Source organism: Seriola aureovittata, chromosome 13, assembly GCF_021018895.1.
Source record: "Seriola aureovittata isolate HTS-2021-v1 ecotype China chromosome 13, ASM2101889v1, whole genome shotgun sequence".
Lineage (NCBI taxonomy): Eukaryota > Metazoa > Chordata > Actinopteri > Carangiformes > Carangidae > Seriola > Seriola aureovittata.
Genome location: NC_079376.1, coordinates 5,176,276 through 5,195,717, shown reverse-complemented (window position 1 = coordinate 5,195,717; position 19,442 = coordinate 5,176,276). Strand labels below are relative to the sequence as shown.

The window sequence follows — 19,442 nt, the reverse complement described above, 5'->3', positions numbered from 1 at the left end:
AGGTGGGTGGAGCAGACAGGGAAAGAAAGAGGAGAGAGACTGTGAGAAAGAGAAAGAGAGAAGCAGGCAGGGGAACGGTACTAGAAGTGTCAGTGTGAGAAGTAGAGTTACATCTCATGATTATTTGTTTAGATCAGTCTCAGAGCTACAACCTGTTCAGGTAGCTACTGTTTGCTCAGACCTAGTTCAATTTTCAGCCTCACTCCCCCTTGTCCCCTCTCTACTTATGATCCTGGAGCAGGAAGGCTCAGCCAGGTGTGTTGTGTTTGTGTCCCAGGCACCAGAGGAGCCTCAGCCGGCCGGGTTCCAGCCTGGACCCTGCCCCAGTGAAGGTGTCCTCCATGTCTGCCTGGAGAGGGTCAGCCAGCTGGAGCTGTGGCTGCAGAAAGCCCAGAGGAGCCTCGTAGCCGCCACAGCTGCCAGTTCATCCACCATGCAGGACAGTGTGGAGCAGCAGCTCCTCACCTGCCAGGTAAGCCACACCCACCAGGGGACCAAGCCACACTCAGGATTTCCAGTTTAGATAATGCTTAGATATCTTAGATAAATCTGAGTTAAATATGGATGAAAATTAAACATTTTTAGACATTTAAGTTACTTATAACTGTTGTTTTAACAGCTTTTAGATAAAGCAGGTCCCAGTTTGGAATATTCTGCCTCTCACTGAAACAAGATGTGTTTTTAGTTCTTTTATCAGTGTTTTTCATCATTGTTTTACGTTTTCCCTCAGGAAGCTTAGCTACCACTCTGTGAATCTAATGGATATTCAAATATGCAAAAACATTCAAAATTGCTGTAGAAACGACGGAAGTTAATTTAATTTTAAGGTGCATATGTAAATTTCTTTTGACCCAGAAATCACCAAATCAGTTTTTTCTGTGCTGCTGCTTGTAGTAGTTAATCAAGAATAAATATCCCCTTTGAAACTATTACAAGTTTTTATATTTACTATGTTTGCTGATGTAAAACTACAATGTCAGGAAGCTCTTTCTAGGAAACAATCCTTTAGCTCACTGGCTCCTGGACTTTTTTTTTTTTTTGCCAGTCAACATTATCTTGTTGCGTGTGTCTCATCCCTCTGTGATAAACAGTACATTCAGCTTTAAACTGGTTTTAAATGACAGTAACATATAAGTAACAGCTTTAAGAACTGAGAAGTTAAACTAGTTTTTCAGTCTGAGGTTATCAGCTCACTTCTCCTCCGTCTCTGTGCAATAAGCATCTAATAATAACAACAGTCATAGGGCACTGGTCAGGTCATGTGACTTTACAGACATTTTAAGTTGCACAAACTAGTTTCAAGAGCGAAATATGACTCATGAGTCATTTCCAAATCCATTCTGCTTATTTCAGATCTTTCAACATCGAAAAACTTAAGAAACTACAATCAGCTCAGATTCAAATTTCCCTCCTGTGTCAGTTTGATTGAGTCTCATGTATGATGTAAGAACTTTTCATGCGCAGGAAGGACTCAAAGTTCATCAGCGAGGAGTGCTCAGTCAGTTGTGTTTGGGTTTGCATGTTATAGTGACACAGACTGTTTGTCTACCGGCTTCCTCCAGCAGCTGGATGTTATAGATTTAAGTCATAGGTACTAACCTGTCTGTCTGCTTTTACTATCTCAATACTGATAACACAATAACGCTGACAGTGTCACCACTTATGGCTGTAAACACCAGTGACATTTTTATACCTGGTGTTTGTGCTTCCTGAATCCACAGTGGTTTGTGCTGTGGAACAGTATCAGAGATGCACACAGAGACACTCAAACAAAAAAAAACACTCAGAATCATTCAGTGACTTTCACTGTGCTCCAGATCTGTTGAGTTCTGACCCCAATCAGATCTGCCGCCAACATGTAACATCTGGCCAATCAGAACTCCTGTTGCTGCTCTGTGGGTCGGACCTCATGTCATTCTTAGATAATACATTGATTACACTTTTATTAGTGAAAAACAACTATCATTAATTACTGCAGTTATAGTATGGGAAGTTCATAAAGAAGGAAACAAAAGACTTTTGAGCTGCATAATGAGAGGCAGACATAAGTAACTATTTTCAGAATATGTTTAAAAGATCATTTAAAATATGATATCTTATGTATCTTCTTATTGAATGCTGAATACTGTTTTGTATTATTGTTCTCGGGTCAGAATGTTCTCAGGTGAATCTCGGTGAGGTTGTGAGTTCATTTACTGTCACCTGCTCTGATTTTATTACCCCTGAAGTTTGCCTTAAGTCCGCCTGTGAATGAAAGACCGTCCATTCAAACCAGGCCCGGTGGGGAAAGTGAAAGAAGGACTCGTTAACATTAACCCAAAACAGCTTTATTCAAACATCAGCAACATTTCTACTTTTTTTTTCAAATCCACTGTGGTTGTCTCACTCTTTGTGAACTATGTGATATTATGTCATGTCAAATATCACTTGTTCTCTCCGTGCTCATTGTCACAACGTTGCAGCCGTCGTCTCAGAAAACAAACGAGCTGTAGAGTTCACAGTTAAACAAACACTAAATGCCAGCTGCTGGTGTTTGCAAAACTGGCGAAGATAAGAAATCAACAAGTCAAGTGTTGTAGTTTAAAAATCTTCCCAGTTCTCTAAAACAAAAAATGAAATGAAACGAAATTAAATATTCACTTAGTAGTTTTTATAATTATATTCAGCCTTAGCCATTATGTGAATTTACAGTCAAGAATACTATATTCAGGTAGAAACCCATCATATCAGAGGTAGACAGAATTCCCTTTAGAGCATTAAAATTATGAAAACGCAGCGTATTGTACATTTTGTGGATTTTCAATATTCCAGTTGAATTATTACTGTAAACTCTAAAACTCTCCTAGAAAATGTGTAAAAGTTCCTGAGTTCCTGAAATGTTGGCATGGCAACAACATCTAACAACAACTAACATGAAAGTACAAACTCTTAAAAAAAAGGAAAAACTCATGCAAAGTTCAAGAACTTCAAAAATGTTCCTAAAGGTTTAGTGCCGTTGTAGACATTTGCTCTTACTGTTATACTAGTAAAACCTAACTGAAAGATCTTTGCCTCTATAGAGATTTTGTGTTTGATGATCTCCATGACTCACTCTGTGGTATAATAATCTTCAGTCAACAGTCATGCCCTCACAGGCTTCAACTTTATGTCTTTATTCAAAGCTTAAGAAGGTATTTTCCTCCCAGGATTCACTCCCTGTTGACCCTGTGAATGTAACTCGAGCCTCCATTAAAGTTTCAGAGGTTGAACACGTCCCACAGTCACACGTCACATTTGAATGAAGCTTTGTGTGCAAACAAACAGCAACTGATGATATCTTTTCTCCTATTGAAACTCACTGAAGAGACTCCATCTCCGTGGCCCACATCCAACTTTAACATCATATATGAATCTTTGTGATGCTTTGTTCACAGCTGACCTCATAATCTCAATCTATTTCAGATGTTGTTTTTGAGACAATAGTGACAAAAAGAGAGCAGGAAATGAGATTGTCAAGGTGAGTCCAAAAACAAAAATAAAAACAAAATGTATACAGGGGTGTGTCTGGTGAGCAAAACAGGTGAACAAAAGCGTCCAAGGGCAACTATGATTATGATTGGCTTATTGCATCAGGATAGAGACCCAGATCCCTCAGCCATGTACAGCAGAGAAAAAAGCTTTGCCACAGGGATCCAATATAAAAATTAAAAAAAATAAAAATAGAATAAAATAAAAACAATTAAAAGAATTCAAAATGGGTTTTAAAAAAAAAATACATCATCTTCTTTTACTAAAAAAATGCAGCTAAGACATTTGAAATATCTTGGACTAAAATGTATTTTATCAGGAGCTGAAAGTTATCTTAACTGAAAAGAGTGAGAGTTGAACTGTAACCCTGAAAGGAGATCGAGTCAGTTGAAGTGAAAGCGTGGAGCGTTATCACTGAACGGAGTTAGATCCTGAGGGAAAGTGTTGAAAGGAGTTGGTTGCTGGATGTAAAAGTTTAGTTGTTTTTGTTTCAGGTATTTCATTTATCTTGCCTTTGTATATATTTGTGTATTGTATACATGTAGCTATCTTTGTGTACATGTCATGTAATTTTATTGTAACTGTATTTTTTCTGTGCAAACAAATACTGCACATATCTGCTCTCCAGTTCTTGTTCTTGGGAGTTGTAGTTTAAACTATAAATGATTCAACATGTGTGTGTTGGTTTGCAGGAGATGTTCCTGGAGATTGAGCAGAAGGTGGCGAGCCTCTCGTCGCCCGGCCAGGTTGCTGACCTGCAGCAGGAGGATGAACTGGGAGCTGTGGGATCCCAGCAGGAGGCGGCTGAGATACTCTCCTCCAAACTGGAGCTCCTTAAGGCCAACCTGGTCTCCTTCCAGCAGCTGCTGCAGGACAGACAGGGAGAGGAGAGGATGGTCACACACAAAGAGCCACAGGAACAGGTACGTACAATCAATACAACAGGTTGGTGTATTTGAGGTGTTTAGTTTTACTTGTATTTGGTTTATTTTCATCACTTTCTCAGTACTAACACTTTAAATGATTCCCACACGTCTTATATTTTCTGGGATATGGATATGTGACGTTATCTTATGCAGCTTCATGCTGAAACGTCTGAAACAATATGGTGGAAATAGAAATATTCAAAGTCAGGTTAGTAAAACAATTAACTAAATCATTGTTCCCACAAAGCGCAAAATCAAATTCCTCTGCTCTGCTTGATTCATTAAGCTGTTATTCTGTCTCTTTGTTGAGGCAGGTGACAGCAGAGCAGACAGGTGCACATGTGGCAAAGTCACTTCCTGATAATTATTAACAGGTTTGCAAATAAACCGTTAGAGGCTCACACCGGCACCTCGTTAGGACTTTCCCGCTCAGCATGGAGGCAGGTCTGTTTAGTCTCATACCCACAAGTGCTAAGCAGAACTGTTTGTAAGACCTTTGTGAATCTTCACAGGCACATTTTAAAGTCATGATCCAAGTCTTTCAAGTCTTTTTAACCTATTAACAAAATGACCGCACCATGTCTTCAGGGTGTTCATCAAGTTCTTGACTGACACTGTTCAGTATCAGTTTCATCAACTACTTTAAATGCTTTATGCTTTACTATCACTGGTTTTAATCTAGTGAAGAAGGTAACTACACTTCTGATGATGACAAAGATAAACCTTTTTCATGTCTCTTCTTTTTGTCTTTCTCCTCAGAAGTCAGAACCTCAGGCGGAGCGCCACCTTGAGTCTAAGATGAAGCGCAGCAGCAGCGTTCAGGAGATCTTCTCCTCGCCAAGAAACAAACTCCTCAGACAGAGCAGCCTGCAGCAGCAGAAGGTACTGGAGGTGTAGAGTTCGACTTGTTGTGACATGCCAATATTGTTATATGACAGTCAGCATCAGCATGTGATATTTATATTTAAATGTCTGAAATTAGACAGTTTTGACCTATTTTAAGCTTTGAGATTGTCGTGGGACACAAAACCAATACATTTATTTTTATTGATATTCAGGTGAAAGTAGTTTGCGTCTCTTTTTCACTTTTAATATCCAGATTTGTTGCTCTGGAATTCAAACCAGTAACTCAGTTCAATGCATCATGAAACTCATGTTGGTATTTGTAAGCTTTCTCATTTTATACCTTGTTATTGCTGTTTGTTTTGCAGGAGCTGGAGCAGGAGCTGACTGAACAGAGAGGACTGACTCAGGCCATCGCCCGGCAGGGCAGCAGAGCTCGACTTCACAGCCAGGAGTCAGAGGACCACAGCCAGCTGTCACCGTGGTATATGACAATATACAAGTGGTTTTTAAGTTTTATTTTATTTTACTGTATTTCAAGCCTGTTTTACAGGTGTCCCTAATAAAATGCTTAGTGAGTGTATATGTGCAACATATTTACATTCAAGAGTGACATATAAGTCAATGGATTTATGCAATTTAAAAAAAAGAAAGAAAGTAAGAAAGAAAGTAAGAAAGAAAGTAAGAAAGAAAGAAAGAAAGAAAGATGAAGTGAAATGAAGTGTTAATTTTCAGCCTTTTCTCTCCCTGCAGGTTGCCTCCTGCTGAGGCTGATGTGGAGGAGGACTCTGCTCAGAAGAAGTGGGATCGGCTTCACAGTCGGCTGCTGGCTCTGGAGGAGAGCTGGCTGCTTCCTCCCTCTGAGGTAGGGCCTTCATCGTGAGAGCTGAAGTGCTTGATTATCACTTTTCAAATACAAAAAAGAAAAGAAAAATTGGTGTTCTCGCTATTCTTGATTATCACCTTCTTTGAGCAGAAGGCACTTTGTTGTCTCTTTGGTGTTATGGGGACTCCTGCAGGGCTTGATAAGAGTTATGTGTGTCTCCGACTTTTCTTTCTGTGTTTTTTTCTCTCTTTGTCTGCTTTTCTGGATATGTGACCCTCTCTATTTCTCTCTCTCTCTCTCTCTCTCTCTCTCTCTGAAGGTGACAGACTCATCTAGGAGGCGTAGTGATGGAACAGCAGGACGTATGATTGGCACACAAAACGTGAAAGAGCTTCAAACCCTAATCAGCCATCTGAGGGAGCTGGGAGATTCAGCAGCAGTGCTTCAGAATCAGGTGAGGGGCTGATATTAACGCTGTTTATAAGAAAATCTGTAGGTTGTGACATGTGACCTCTGGAGGGTTGCTGATGATTAGCCCCTTCAATTTGTAAGCCTTAAGATTTCATCATATCAAACACAATGTTTGACACTTTTTATGGCTGATGTTTATTCTGCTTTAGCCATTGAACAACTAGCCATTGGTCATCTTTGAAGGGAAATATGCATGAAGAAGTACAAGCAGTTTAAAAATGTGAAAAGTTTTAATCACACTCATCACACAAGTGCATTTTCTACTCCCAGTGACAGAGAGAGGTTTAATTAACGATCAGAGTTCTGGGACTTGTCTTATTAAGTAGATTTAAATTAGGAAAAATCATCTCATTCCACTGTTTCTGACAGTAATATCCTGTTCCAGCTCTTCATTGAAGAATTATGAAATTTACACAATAAAAAATCCAAGTCTCTATGATGTTACACAAAATTTCCTGAACGTTTTGTCCAAATTCTTCTTCTTTTGTCAAAAGTTTAGGATCTCTACTAGAATTAGAGCAAAGTTTCTTTTTTATTCTTAAAACTTAGATTAATTTCTTCAGACCATAAGAAATAAATAATAAACCAAATCACCATCACCATCACAATTTGTACTGAAAAATATAGAGTCAAACTTTTTGTGGTGTAAAAAATAATATTTTGAAAACTAGGATGTAACTTTGTATTTATTGTAATTTACATGAGTGATGGTTAGTAAACATGAAAAAGGAAACTGATGGAAGTGAGATTGTCCCAAATGTTTCAGAAATAAAGAACGACATATTGTAGTTGTGCTACATTTTTTAACATTAAGGCAGAAGCAACAAAAAAGTGAAAAAACTGAGTCTAGTCTTTGTAGATTAAATTTCAAACCACATTTCTCTTTGTTTGAAATCTGATTAAAGTGAAACTTGAAATTAAACTCTGATGAAATCCTCAGCTTTTCGTGTTGTTTACAGTCGCTCACCGCAGGGTGTGCATTCTGACATCACACTTTACAAAAACAAGAGCAGGAAATAACCAACGTGAAAGATGACCAGGAAGAGCAGAATGATGCTGGACTTCATTCATAGTTTGACTTCCTGCTCTGACCCCAGGCCTCCTCTGTGGATGGCTCCCATCAGACACTGTACGAGGGTTTATTTCACGTGCTGCACGGAGCATCCTTGTCCCTGTCCTCCATCAATAACCTGCTGCACTCACCTGCTGGGAAGACACATGAAGAGGATGCAGAGATGAGGCTGCTGCAGCTGCAGGTAGGACTCCTAAAAAAGTCATGAAAGTCATGTGAAGTAGCCAAAAATGTCCTCCACACTCACCCCTTCCCTGAATGTGTTTGCAATCCCTTTCACTTCAGCGTCTGTCAGCAGAGCTGGCAACCCTCGGCAGTGAGCTTGCCTCGCAGGGGTCAAAGGTCACCGGTATCCTGAGGTCAGAGTGCGGTCAGCGGTGTGTTGATGACCTGAGCAGAGTCCTTCCTGTGGTCCAGGCTGCTCTGAGCAGCAGAGAGAGGCGCGTCAGGAACCTGCAGAAGGAGAGTGCCGACGAACAGGTTGGAGATCGTCTGTGACTCTTCTTTAACTGCTCAAGCAAAGACAAAAACACACTGGTCCACCCTGACATATTTCAATAAAGTAAATGTTTAACTAGATTTTTGATTGATGAACTGAGTGAATTGTCCTGCTGTTATTATTTATACAGTAACTCACCTCCTCCACGTAATGAACATGTGTCTACCTTATACTTGTGTTACCTTATCTATAAGGAGTATAACTGTAAACCTGCGGTCTTAAAATAGGAATGACCTGAAACCTTTGTTGTTTGCATGCAGTTCACAGAATCAGTGTTGTCTGTCTAACCCAACACAGAGACCCCTAAAAGAGTTGCATGCAGCCTTCACCTCTAACCAGTCGACTGTTCGTCAAATAATTAATGAATTCAATGGGACGCTGGGCCTTAATGAACAACTACAGGTACTGTTTGCCATGGAGAAGTTTCACCTCACAAGATACTACTATTGTAAATATTGTCAAACATTGGTCTGTATCTGAGTGAGAGTTAACTGTTATTGACTGTAGTGAGTTTAGATGCAGGTTTTTCATATAAATACAAAAAAATTTAAACAAAAAAGACTACAGAAATAGAAGATAGAAATAAATCTGTCTCTGTATCTCACCCGTCTCTGCAGGACTATAGGACCATGTCCATAAATCAGCCAAAGTTTAACTTATATAAGTTATAATCCGTCAAAACTTAACATTACATTACATTAAAATATGATCATTGCTGTCAGAGTAGAGTGATACATAAGAGGTTTTAATCTGCAGAAAATAGAGATACTTTACTCAAGTATTGCACTATTTAGTGTGTCAGTCTTTATTACCTTTGTGTCATTTCGATGATGTATTGTAACTTCAGATTCAAGCTGCTGATGATGAGCACTTGGCGAGTAGAAGGGTCATTTCACAAGTCCATGTGTTTAATTTCCAGACTGTGATTCAGATGCAGGAGACTCTGCAGCAGCAGGTTGAGCAGGTAAACTCTCTGCTGGAGGAGGCTGACCAACACAACCTACCTGCTTCTCTCATCCACCAGGCCACACAGCTGCAGGTAGCTACTAGTTGGTGTATTTCATTTAGATACTGCTAAATAACAGACGGATTAATTTGCCACAAAGCATGTTTGAATCTTCAGAGTGTGTGTCCTTCCTGTGTGCAGGGCGAGCTGGACACATCTCTGGGTGGTGTTCGCGACCGCTGTGAGGGACTGAGGAGTAGCGTGGAGCTGCAGCATCAGTATGAGCGGCTGGTCCACAGCCTGGAGGAGCTGCTCGTTCTGGGCTCTGAACGCCTCACACAGCAGCCTGACACAGAGCTCCAGAGCAGAGCTCAGCTCCAGCAGCAGCTCAGTGGTCATACGGTCAGTCTGAGGGAGACAGAGAAAGTTGAGAGCAGTTTAGAACGGCGTAGAGTGTTTTGGTACTTCAAAATAAAAGCTTAAAAATATCACCTTTAACATTATGTACTGTTTCTATCATCAGAAGTTCTTCCAGTTCCTGGGCCATCATTTTAGGATCCTGCAGTGCCTGAACTGCAGACTCCCAGAGAGCATCCAGCGGTGGGACAGCGTAGTGATGGGCCTGCAGGATGAGGTGGCCGCACTGCAACAGCACGGACTGGAGGAAGGGACCAGGATGCAGGAAACATTACAGGTAGTACACACAATGTGGTTTATCTATTTGCAAAGTGAATGTGAAGTCAAGCAATAAAACATGCCTACAATGGTAAAAAGACTTTTATCAGCCATGAGTAATCTGTCCACCAAAGTTCACCCAAACTTTTGAGATACTTTGTAATTTAAATAATGCACCAGGAGCGGGTAATTGAAGCCAACAGGAAGGAAAATCATTAAAAACCCAACACAAGATTGACACGTCCTCTGACCATTATCACGTCTCTGTCTGTGTCAGATATGGTCACAGTGGGAGGAGGACAGTGCCTGGTCAGACTCCCTGCTGAAAGAAATTGAGACTTCATTTCCCAAGATGCACGAGGGGGATGATTCTGAGGAGAAGACATCAGAGAAGCTCTCCGTCTACCAGGTAGTTTTTTTTATCAGTTTAGCTGCTCTTTTCGACTGACATGAGGATAATTCTGATTTACCAACAGGCAGCCAACTGGAGGACAGAGAGCATTTTGCAATGTTCCTCTCCGCTCATTTGGGCGCTCTCTCCATGCTGTACTTTGTGCATTGCTCTCAAAAGCCTAATTGGCTCAATCAAATGCAGGCAAATTGGTTGTTTTCTTTAGGGGAACATGATGTTCCTTGGCTCTGATGTGAGTTATTAGCTGAGCGGAGACCTCCAACTAGAATTAATTTTGGTTCATGTTCCTTGTTGCTCTGCTTTGGGATTGGAAATGTGTCTGTTATTCAGCTGAAAGGGACTAGGTGTTGAAGCTTGTGGTCAACAAAGTGTGCGGTAAAGGAGATGAAGAAGGGGGTATAGAGGATGAGGGATTTGCTCACTTTTACATTGTCAGACTCAATATTCAACCTCCACTGTGCTTTGAACTTTCAGGAGGCCTGTCCCGACTGCTGAATGTACACACACATTTTAATATTGAAATGAGCAATAGTAGGCTACAGTGTTATAGAGGTTAGAAACCAAACTTACATCAGAACTTATATGATGTCGATATGATGTGAAAAAAAAAAGAGTTTCCATCTGGGAAATGTGATTCATGTTGAGTCGAGCGAGCATGCATGTGTGTTTGCAGAAATGAATGTGTCGACAGGTCTGTGTGGTGTCGTCTGGTGCTTTATGTTATAAAGTTGTGCTTGTCTGGCAGAGACTTGGAGGTGCTCTGGAGGAGAACAAGGCGCGGTTCAGTCGGATGCTGGAAGCGGGGCTACGACTGCAGAGGTCGGGCCTTAGCAGAGTGGGTGTGACCGCCACTGAGCTGGAGGCACGCAGGAGAGCTCTGAACAAGCGGGTGGAGGATGGACGCACCACCTGCTGCAGAAAAAGGAAACTGAGAAGCAGGTGAGAGAAAAATTGAAACTTCTGCGAAGTAAGAACTTGTCCTGAGTTTAGACTCTAAAGGTTTTGTCTGTTATGTACTAGAAAGGTTAAAGTAGTTTTGATACATGTTTTATTTTTATTTAAATTTTGGATCCTTCCGTTTATTGTTCCCCATTGAAACTCTTCCTTCCTTTGTACTATAATTGTTGATAAGCAGGGTTACTAATGTGATCAACACATATTAAAATTGATTTACAAATTTATTTTTGATAACACACTGCACATAATAGAAAGGACCTTGCAAGACTCTTAAATAATGAATGTCTTTATTTAAGATGTCTGGCAGATGCTTTAATCACTTCTGACATTTTACTGTTGCTCTGATAAACAGGTTTCTCCGTGACTCTGCTGTCCTGGCAGCCTGGATGGGCGAGGCCAGAGTGCTGATGAATAAATGTAGTCAGTTCGCTGTCACGGCCAATGAGGAGATGGATGTTGAACAGAGGCATGAACATTACCTCCAGTGTGTGGTGAGCAGGAACTGGAAACACCCAGACATAAAACTAGTCTGTAATCAGGACCTCCTACATCTGGGAATTTAAATGCTTATGTAGAGGCTGAAAACTGAGTTGAGAATTCCAGATGTTTTGGTACCAGGTCAGTTAATCTCTGAGCGAATGATGCTGATCAATGACCTCATTAAACCCCACAGACAAACTATATTATGATCATTTTTGCATTTGTGGAAAACAGTATATAACCAAACAGTTTATATACTTTAGGCTTTGACCAAAGAGTTGGAGGTCAGATCTGAACTGAAGGTGGCAGTGATTGGTGCCGGTTCCCAGCTGCTCCAGATGAGGGAGGCAGACGGGTACTCAGAAAGAAATCTGGAGGATGAAGAGACTTCAGAGCCACATCTCTGCTCCATCCACTCCCAGCTCAGAGAGATAGAGGTGGACTGGTCCTGTCTGTTGACTGATGTTACCGTCGTCCAGCGAGCTCTGCATAAGGTGAGGAGATTCCCCGTGTGACGTCCATAAGGTGAATGTAAACAACAGGATCTAACAGAAAGGTGTGTTTAATGTGTAATTCTCACTTGAACAAAGTCGATTTTATCAAAATTATTATTTTTTCTACTTTTTCTGAATGTTTCTTGACTTTTTTCTGGTTTTCTTGATTTTTTAGTTTTTTTTTTTACAGTGCAGTTTAATATTTTCAAAAACCACGCTGCAGTTTTCAACAACCCCACTGTGCAGCACAATGCCAGCCTGAGGACTCTTCTCGCCCTTTTTGGTGTGAAACCATCCACCCCTCTATCTGTCTGGATCTTCCTTTCTCAACTCCTCTCTCTTCTCTTTAAAGTATATTTTTTGTGCTTTTATGCCTTTAATGGACAGCACAGAGAGTGACAGGAAACGGGGAGGCAGAGAGAGGGGGAATGACATGCAGTGAAAGGCCGTCCGATGCAGGATTCGAACCGGGGCCGACTGCAGCCTCTACACATGGGGCGCCTGCTTAAACCACTACGCTACACGACGCCCCAACTCCTCTCTCTTCTCCTTACCAATCTTTTCCTTCCATGCTCTCTCCTCCCTCTGCTTTTCTATCCCATCTTCCATCAGCTCTCCTCTCTCCTATCCCTCTCTCCCTCTTCTTCGTTCCCTCTCATCGCCCTCATCCTGCTGCTTTCATTACTTTCTGTTCCTCTCTACCTCAGTTTCTGCTGCTCTTCTGAATCATAGTCTTTCTTTTTCTCTCACAGCCCTCGTCTCTTCATCTCCCTCAGCTTTTTGAACCTTAACTCACCTTCCTTTTCTAGTTTAAGTTCAAATTTATCTTTATTTATCACACAATTTGAAACAAACACTAGAGAGAAATCACATGAATCTTAATTTATTTTACTGATAGTAAAATAAAAGAGTCTAAAATTCTGTGGAATAAGGAATTTAGTTGTGGTTTGTAATTTTTTGGCAAAGTCGATGAAGATTGACGTCACTCCCTTCTGCTCCTCCTCCTCAGTGGTGGATTAAGATGGTGACCCAGCAGGAGGCGCTGCTGGAGCTGCAGTTCTGGCTTGGAGCTGCTGAATCTAAGCTGGAGGAGAAACGCAGCAGGATCAACCAAACATCCTCCACAAAGACTGACTTCATGCAGTTCCTAAAGCACTGCAAGGTAGAGTTGGACTGACTGATGAACTGCCGCAAATAATCTGCTTAAATATCCTGATTACTCAAGTGTTCTCAGACAGTGGTGGGTTGTTTTTAGTGCACGTTGTAAAGTACAATCCTGAGGTCCTGGTAGAAGTTTGTGAGTTTACTTGTGTATCTGGATGACTGACTCTCTCTCTCTCCATCCACGACTTCTCTCTCAGGAGTGTCAGGTTGAGATGTCGACCCATCAGGCCACACTGGACTATGTGAACCAGCCATTGCAGACCTGTGGTACTGAGGATGGCCAGAGGGGGAGCTACGAACACAACCAGTTTGCAGAGGACATGGGTCATCTCAACCATCGGTGGCTCAGTTTACAGGAAACCCTCAACTCTCAGGTCAGAAGACAAACATCAGACTGTGACAAAAAAAAATCACAACACAACAATTATCTTTTCACTGTTAAATAAAGCTCAACAAAGCTTTACTGTCATAAGTTTTGCTCAACACCTTCAGATCTTTTAGAATTGTCTCAAGTCAGAAGAAATGTGTCTGACCTGCTGTCAGTGTTTGTGAATTTCAGATCCAGGAGCTGGAGCAGGATTTGAGGAACAGAGCAGAGCGTGAGGCTCGACTGCAGCAGATCAACAGCTGGATCACAGCTCAGAGCCTCTGGATGGACTCAGCTCAGAAAGCGAGCAGCCAGACAGAGCTGCAGAGGAGCATCAACACCTGCCAGGTCAGGACTCACACCTGTCCTCTGACATATGTGCCACCTGGAGCACCTTCGCTATTTCAGGTTTAATATTTCAGTCGTGATGAATCATATTGGCTGAAGGCTTTTGCAAAGAAAAACAAAAAAGCTAGATATCCTTTTCAAGTCTGCAGGTGGTTAAATCTTCTCTCATCTGTGTATCAGGGCCTCGGGGAGAAGATCAGGCAGAAGTCTGCAGCTCTTCAGGAACTGAGAGACAAACTTTGTGGCGAAGGAGGAAACAGCAGCTGTGATTTTATCTCTCAGACAGATAAATCCATCCGGGCCTGTGCAGCTCTCACACTACAGGTACAAATGTAGAAGGCAAATGTCTCAGCAACAGTTTTTACTGGAAGAAATGAACACAAGAAGTGCATGTAGCATTGAAAAATAAACATATGCAGAATGTGTTCATCATATCAAACTGTAGTTCTTTGGATTTGAACTTGCTTTAGATCCAACTTGAACATGTCTATGATCAAGTCTTTGTAAAGACTAAAGTCTCTTAGATCATAACTGTTAGGTATTTGCTTGTGTCTCTTACAGAATGAGTCAATGAGACAGAGGCTGGTTCAGGCTCAGCAGCTGTGGGACTGTGTGGACAAAAGCCTGAATCACATGAAGCTGAAAACAGTGAGAATTTCCCAGAGTCTGGATTATGACTGCAGCCCTCAGCTCTCCCTGCAGGCGCACAGAGATCTCCATGAAAAGCTACAGGTCAGACTGGTGCTTTCCATATCTGATTTGAAAATGTAAATATTGGGACAGTAGATGTTCAAAGACATCATGTTTGGACTTTATTCCACAATCTCACATTAAAGTGCAGAAAGAGGATTGGTTAATGATTCCTATATAAATCCTGTTTGGACATTGCACCTGTGATGACTGATGGTGGTGTTTGTTGTGTTGTGAGCAGCTTCTTCATGAGAAGACCAAAGCTTCGGCGGCAGAGTGGGATGAACTGAGTCAAACCGTCTCCTCCCTCAGAGACATCGTGAGCCCTGCTGCTGTCCTCCTCACTGAGCAGCTGGAGAGACAGACAGACAGGTGAGACAGACACCCACAGGCACACACAAACAACACACACAGATTCACTCTCTCACACTCAATCTCTTGTTTTTCAGTTGGACTGAGGTGTGTGCAGCTCTGAACCAGCAGCTCCAGAGGAGCCGGGGGGTCCTGCAGGTCTGGGAGGTCTACGCCGGGCGGGCTGAGTCTTTCTCCCAGCGGCTGCAGACGCTGCAGAGTGACGTCACGTCTGCTCTGAGCGCAGCGCCCGGGGACGACATCACCGTGGAGCAAGTCGCTGACAAGATTCACAATGTTCAGGTGAGAGGGAAAAACTTCTCAGCATAAAATTGAAATATACAAAAAGTAGAAACATAAAGTTTGCTTTTCCAACAGCTCCAATCTTTTCAATTTGTTTTCATAATTTTAACCGTTTTATGTCACATATCCATATTTTGGAGAGTGAAGTGTAGAACTGAATAAAAAATTGTCCTGTGTTCCCTATTTTTACAATAATAATTTCTGTAGATGATTTGTGTTTTTGTTTTTGTTTCAACACTGAAGCACATAATTGCACTGAACAGATATCAACATTTAATTTCATTCTCAACCTTGGGAACAGTAGTAGTAAATATTAACTCAAGATCCACTTATTAGCTTTTTCTGGAGCTTTCAGCTTCATCTCTCGCCTTCCTCGGTGGATGGATCTTGCTTGTGCTTGTGCGATCTCCAGTAGTTAAGATTCTAGTTAGATGACCTTGAGTTAAGATTTATTCCGTCTTGCACTTGCACATTCACACAATGCAAAGTTAATTTTTAAAAGATTTTAGTGAACTGTTTTTGGAGAAAACACTTGCCGTGTGTGCTGGTTTGTTTATGGTGTCTGAACAGATCTGTGCATTGAATTACGTTTCTGACAAGCAGTTTTTATGCTCGTTTACTTGTCACTTCCTCATGAATGTACAGATTTTTGAGATTTTTGTAGTATTTTTTAACTACAGCTAGTTCTTCTGATTTCCTCGAGGAGAGCTCAGGAAACAGTCCAGGCTCTTCAGCTGAAGAGGGATCTTTCCACACTGACAGTACATTCTGTGGAAACTCTTTAATCTTTTTTCTTTTTCTTCAGAGCCTCCTAGAGAGGACAGACACTTTGCAGTCCGACCTGGAGGGGGTGCTGGATGCTTCCAAGGACTTGATTAACCACCTGGAACCTTCAGCTGCCAGTCTTGTCCAATCAGAGAGCAGGTTGTTGTCCCGTGGTGTCTTGCAGCTCAGCCAGACTCTGACAGGGAAGCTGGGTCAACAGAAGGTACAACATGAATGGATTTGTGTGTTTGTGGGATTTTGTAAAGTGGGCGTTTTATATCCGCTGTGTCTTACAGAAGTGCAAAGACTTGTTAGATAAAGGCTGTTACAAGAAAAGTTGCATGATTTAGTGAATTTTTGTGTTTGAAAAACTAAAACGTCAGCTTTTCATTGTAACCACCTCCTTATTATGTTTTTCTCTAACCTGTCTAACATCATAACTGATGGTTTTTGCTCATCCAAAGGATTTTATTCACTTCATTGTTATTTTTCATTGTTGATAAAGTGTAAAGCCAAATACAAGATAGATTTTAATTCATCTTCATGTTCTTGAACACACTAAAGCACATACTCTGTCAGAGAGATGTACTCACTCTGCATTTCTTCCCCAGCCTGACACCTGAGTGCACTAAGCATCACAGTGACCTATAAATTAAGACACATATGGCCGTGTGCCATGTTGTCATGTTTGCATGTAGGAGGAGCTCAAGCGGCTGCAGGAGTTTGGGAACATCCTGGAATCATTGGAGAGAAACCTGGAGGTCTGGCAGCAGCGTCTGGAGAATGTGGCTCAGATAGCAGATCAGGTGAGTGGAGATTATGAATGACTGCCGCACCGGTATGTCTTCAACCATGGACTTTTACACTGTAACAAAGGTGTCTATGTGTTAAATATATTGTGGCTAGAAATATCATCTTTGGTCAAGGTGGAAATTATAGTCACAGCACAATTTTTTTCTGCATTATTGAATCTGAAAATGTTATTTTCTTCGAACAAAAAATTGTGACTTTGAATTTTTCAAGCTGTACTCAAGACAAATCATCGTGTTTCAAGGTTCAATCAAATGTCATTTTTATGCTTCAAGTGATTCCAGTGTTTTATTCTGTCTTGTATCAAGATAAACAGATTGATATTGAACACTTCATATTGATGATGACAACTTCTCTTTCCAAGGTCAAGAAAGAAATCTAAATCTCTAATTTCTGTGAGAGTTCGTTTCTGTTGGTTGCAGGATGAAATATTCTCACCTGACACCTTGACATTTTTGGACTCATTATAGACCTAAAGATGTGTTTAAATTGACATTTTTTAATTTATTTTGAATCAGAATGACCATTACATTTTTATGTTAGTAGAAAGTGGATCTCTGAGGAGTTTTTTAATCTTTGATAAGAAGTTTGTCTCCATCTGAGAGGAGAAATGACAGAACAACGACTCAAGACAGTAAAAAGAAGCAGAAAACTCAGAATACCAGACGACTAAATGGGGACAAAGAACACAGTATATGTAGCGTGTAGTGTTTTGGTCTTCGGCTGTGATGTCATGCGTGCAGTAGTCCAGACTGCCGTGATCCCTCTGAGTCTTTGGTGCCACCATATGTTCCCAGTCTGGCATCCTGGAGCTGAGCGGCCTCTCTGCTGACCTGGATGTGCTGAATGAGCTGAGCTGCAGCCTGACAGTGGGTGACGCTGCAGCACGCTACCTGCAACGCCTCAACCGCCGCTGGGCCGATACCGCCGCCAGAGCTGAGGAGGCCTGCAGGTCAGTGAGGGAGGAAGGCTGATACATGATAACAGCTAAATGAGCACATGGTTATATCCCATGATCCTCATCAGCAGATTGAGACTCAGTTAATCAGTACATATCTAGAATATGTTTTTGTGGAAAATGATGCTACAAGTTTGGAGAATTTTCATCCAGTTACCAACGACAACAGCAACAAGGATCTGTATGTAAAATTGCTGATTTATATTTAATCTAAGTTATTTCATTATTTGCATCTGGGAACAAAATCAATAAGGAAAAATTCCTGTAAACAATTAAAACTGCAAATATTTGATTATCTAATATCACTTTAGCAAAGTAAGTGGTTTGATTCGTTGTATTGTACTGACTATCATTAACATTAATCTGTTGACATGTTAAAATCGTGAGGAGATTAAGAGAAAGATGTTGATCACAAACAAGGGTTTTATTATTATTAGCCCCTGCTTTTGCACCAAAATCTCTACTTCCACTTTAATTTAAGACACTTCCAATAACTCTCACCTGAATAAATATCATATTTGAAGGCTTGTTGTCAAGCTAAAACAAAAGCAATTCACGAAACTGTCTCAGTGAATGGTTTATATAACATACAAAAACCTTTAAAATAACATTTCTTTAACTTCAGAGGGATATTACATTGTTTATAAGGCTAAAAACAGTTATATAATCGTGAAATAAAATGTGATGGAGTGTTGTTCATTCAGTTTTTTCTGTGTGCACAGTGAGCTGCAGACTGAGGCGCTGAGGCAGCAGAGCTTTGAACAGAAGTGTGAGAGCTGGATGTCTTTCCTGCAGAGGATGGAGGACAGTCTGGCTGTGGATGTGGCCGGCTCTTACATCGGCCTCAGACAGCAGCTCCGTATACACAAGGTATCAAAGCATGATTAACAGGCTCACTGACAGACTTAACAAAAACACGGCAAACACACAGAAGTAATCATGATCTGTCCTGGCGTTTCAGAGGTTTCAGGCAGAGCTGTCCACTGGTCACCAGATCCTCCACTCAGTGATCACTGAAGCTCTTCATCTGCTGCAGAAAGGAGAGGTGGACGACAGGTAGGAAGATCAAACTGTAGAGCAATTCCTTTAAGTAAAGAGAGGGTGAGGCACAAACAAAAATGCTGCCGTATAAAACGTCTTTTAAATATAAAATAGCTCATTTTGAATGACACACTGAGTTTGTGTTTACAGGAGTGACTTTATCCTGAAGTTGGCCCAGCTCAGAGAACACTGGCAAGGGGCGGTGCAGCGTGCCGACCAGCGGCGCTCCCTGGTGGAGGGGCTGGTGAAGCACTGGCACCTGTACACCCGCAGCCTGAGGAAGCTGCAGAAGTTCCTGTCGGACACGCATACCTTCCTTCCCCCCTCCGGACCAGCCCGCTGCAGCCTGCAGCAGCTCAGACGCTCCCTGCAAGACCTCCAGGTTAGACACAAGTCAGGAATATCATGGAATTTATAGTGAATGCCAGATACGGGAAATATGGGAATTTTCTTAATTTTGTGAGGGGGTAAGTGAACATAGGAGGATTTTATAATGAAGACACATTAAGGGGAAATAGAAACTGGCTTAATAACTCA

The 19,442-nt window shown here is 41.4% G+C and overlaps 1 protein-coding gene across 1 annotated transcript in view; it reads left to right on the top strand.

Annotated features, from left to right (window-relative positions):
• Positions 1–19,442, top strand: part of syne2b (spectrin repeat containing, nuclear envelope 2b) — a 105,765-nt gene that overhangs the window by 50,624 nt on the left and 35,699 nt on the right. The window contains exons 58-87 of the mRNA XM_056393850.1: positions 53–160; positions 278–472; positions 4,200–4,430; positions 5,193–5,315; positions 5,645–5,760; positions 6,030–6,141; positions 6,422–6,556; positions 7,671–7,829; positions 7,931–8,125; positions 8,442–8,546; positions 9,064–9,183; positions 9,292–9,492; positions 9,614–9,784; positions 10,043–10,174; positions 10,923–11,116; positions 11,487–11,625; positions 11,878–12,108; positions 13,118–13,270; positions 13,470–13,646; positions 13,832–13,987; positions 14,168–14,311; positions 14,549–14,719; positions 14,919–15,049; positions 15,127–15,331; positions 16,137–16,319; positions 16,795–16,902; positions 17,704–17,858; positions 18,587–18,734; positions 18,826–18,920; positions 19,056–19,287. Of these exons, the coding sequence (XP_056249825.1) occupies positions 53–160; positions 278–472; positions 4,200–4,430; positions 5,193–5,315; positions 5,645–5,760; positions 6,030–6,141; positions 6,422–6,556; positions 7,671–7,829; positions 7,931–8,125; positions 8,442–8,546; positions 9,064–9,183; positions 9,292–9,492; positions 9,614–9,784; positions 10,043–10,174; positions 10,923–11,116; positions 11,487–11,625; positions 11,878–12,108; positions 13,118–13,270; positions 13,470–13,646; positions 13,832–13,987; positions 14,168–14,311; positions 14,549–14,719; positions 14,919–15,049; positions 15,127–15,331; positions 16,137–16,319; positions 16,795–16,902; positions 17,704–17,858; positions 18,587–18,734; positions 18,826–18,920; positions 19,056–19,287 (4,725 nt within the window). The remainder of the gene's footprint in view (positions 1–52; positions 161–277; positions 473–4,199; positions 4,431–5,192; positions 5,316–5,644; positions 5,761–6,029; positions 6,142–6,421; positions 6,557–7,670; positions 7,830–7,930; positions 8,126–8,441; positions 8,547–9,063; positions 9,184–9,291; positions 9,493–9,613; positions 9,785–10,042; positions 10,175–10,922; positions 11,117–11,486; positions 11,626–11,877; positions 12,109–13,117; positions 13,271–13,469; positions 13,647–13,831; positions 13,988–14,167; positions 14,312–14,548; positions 14,720–14,918; positions 15,050–15,126; positions 15,332–16,136; positions 16,320–16,794; positions 16,903–17,703; positions 17,859–18,586; positions 18,735–18,825; positions 18,921–19,055; positions 19,288–19,442) is intronic.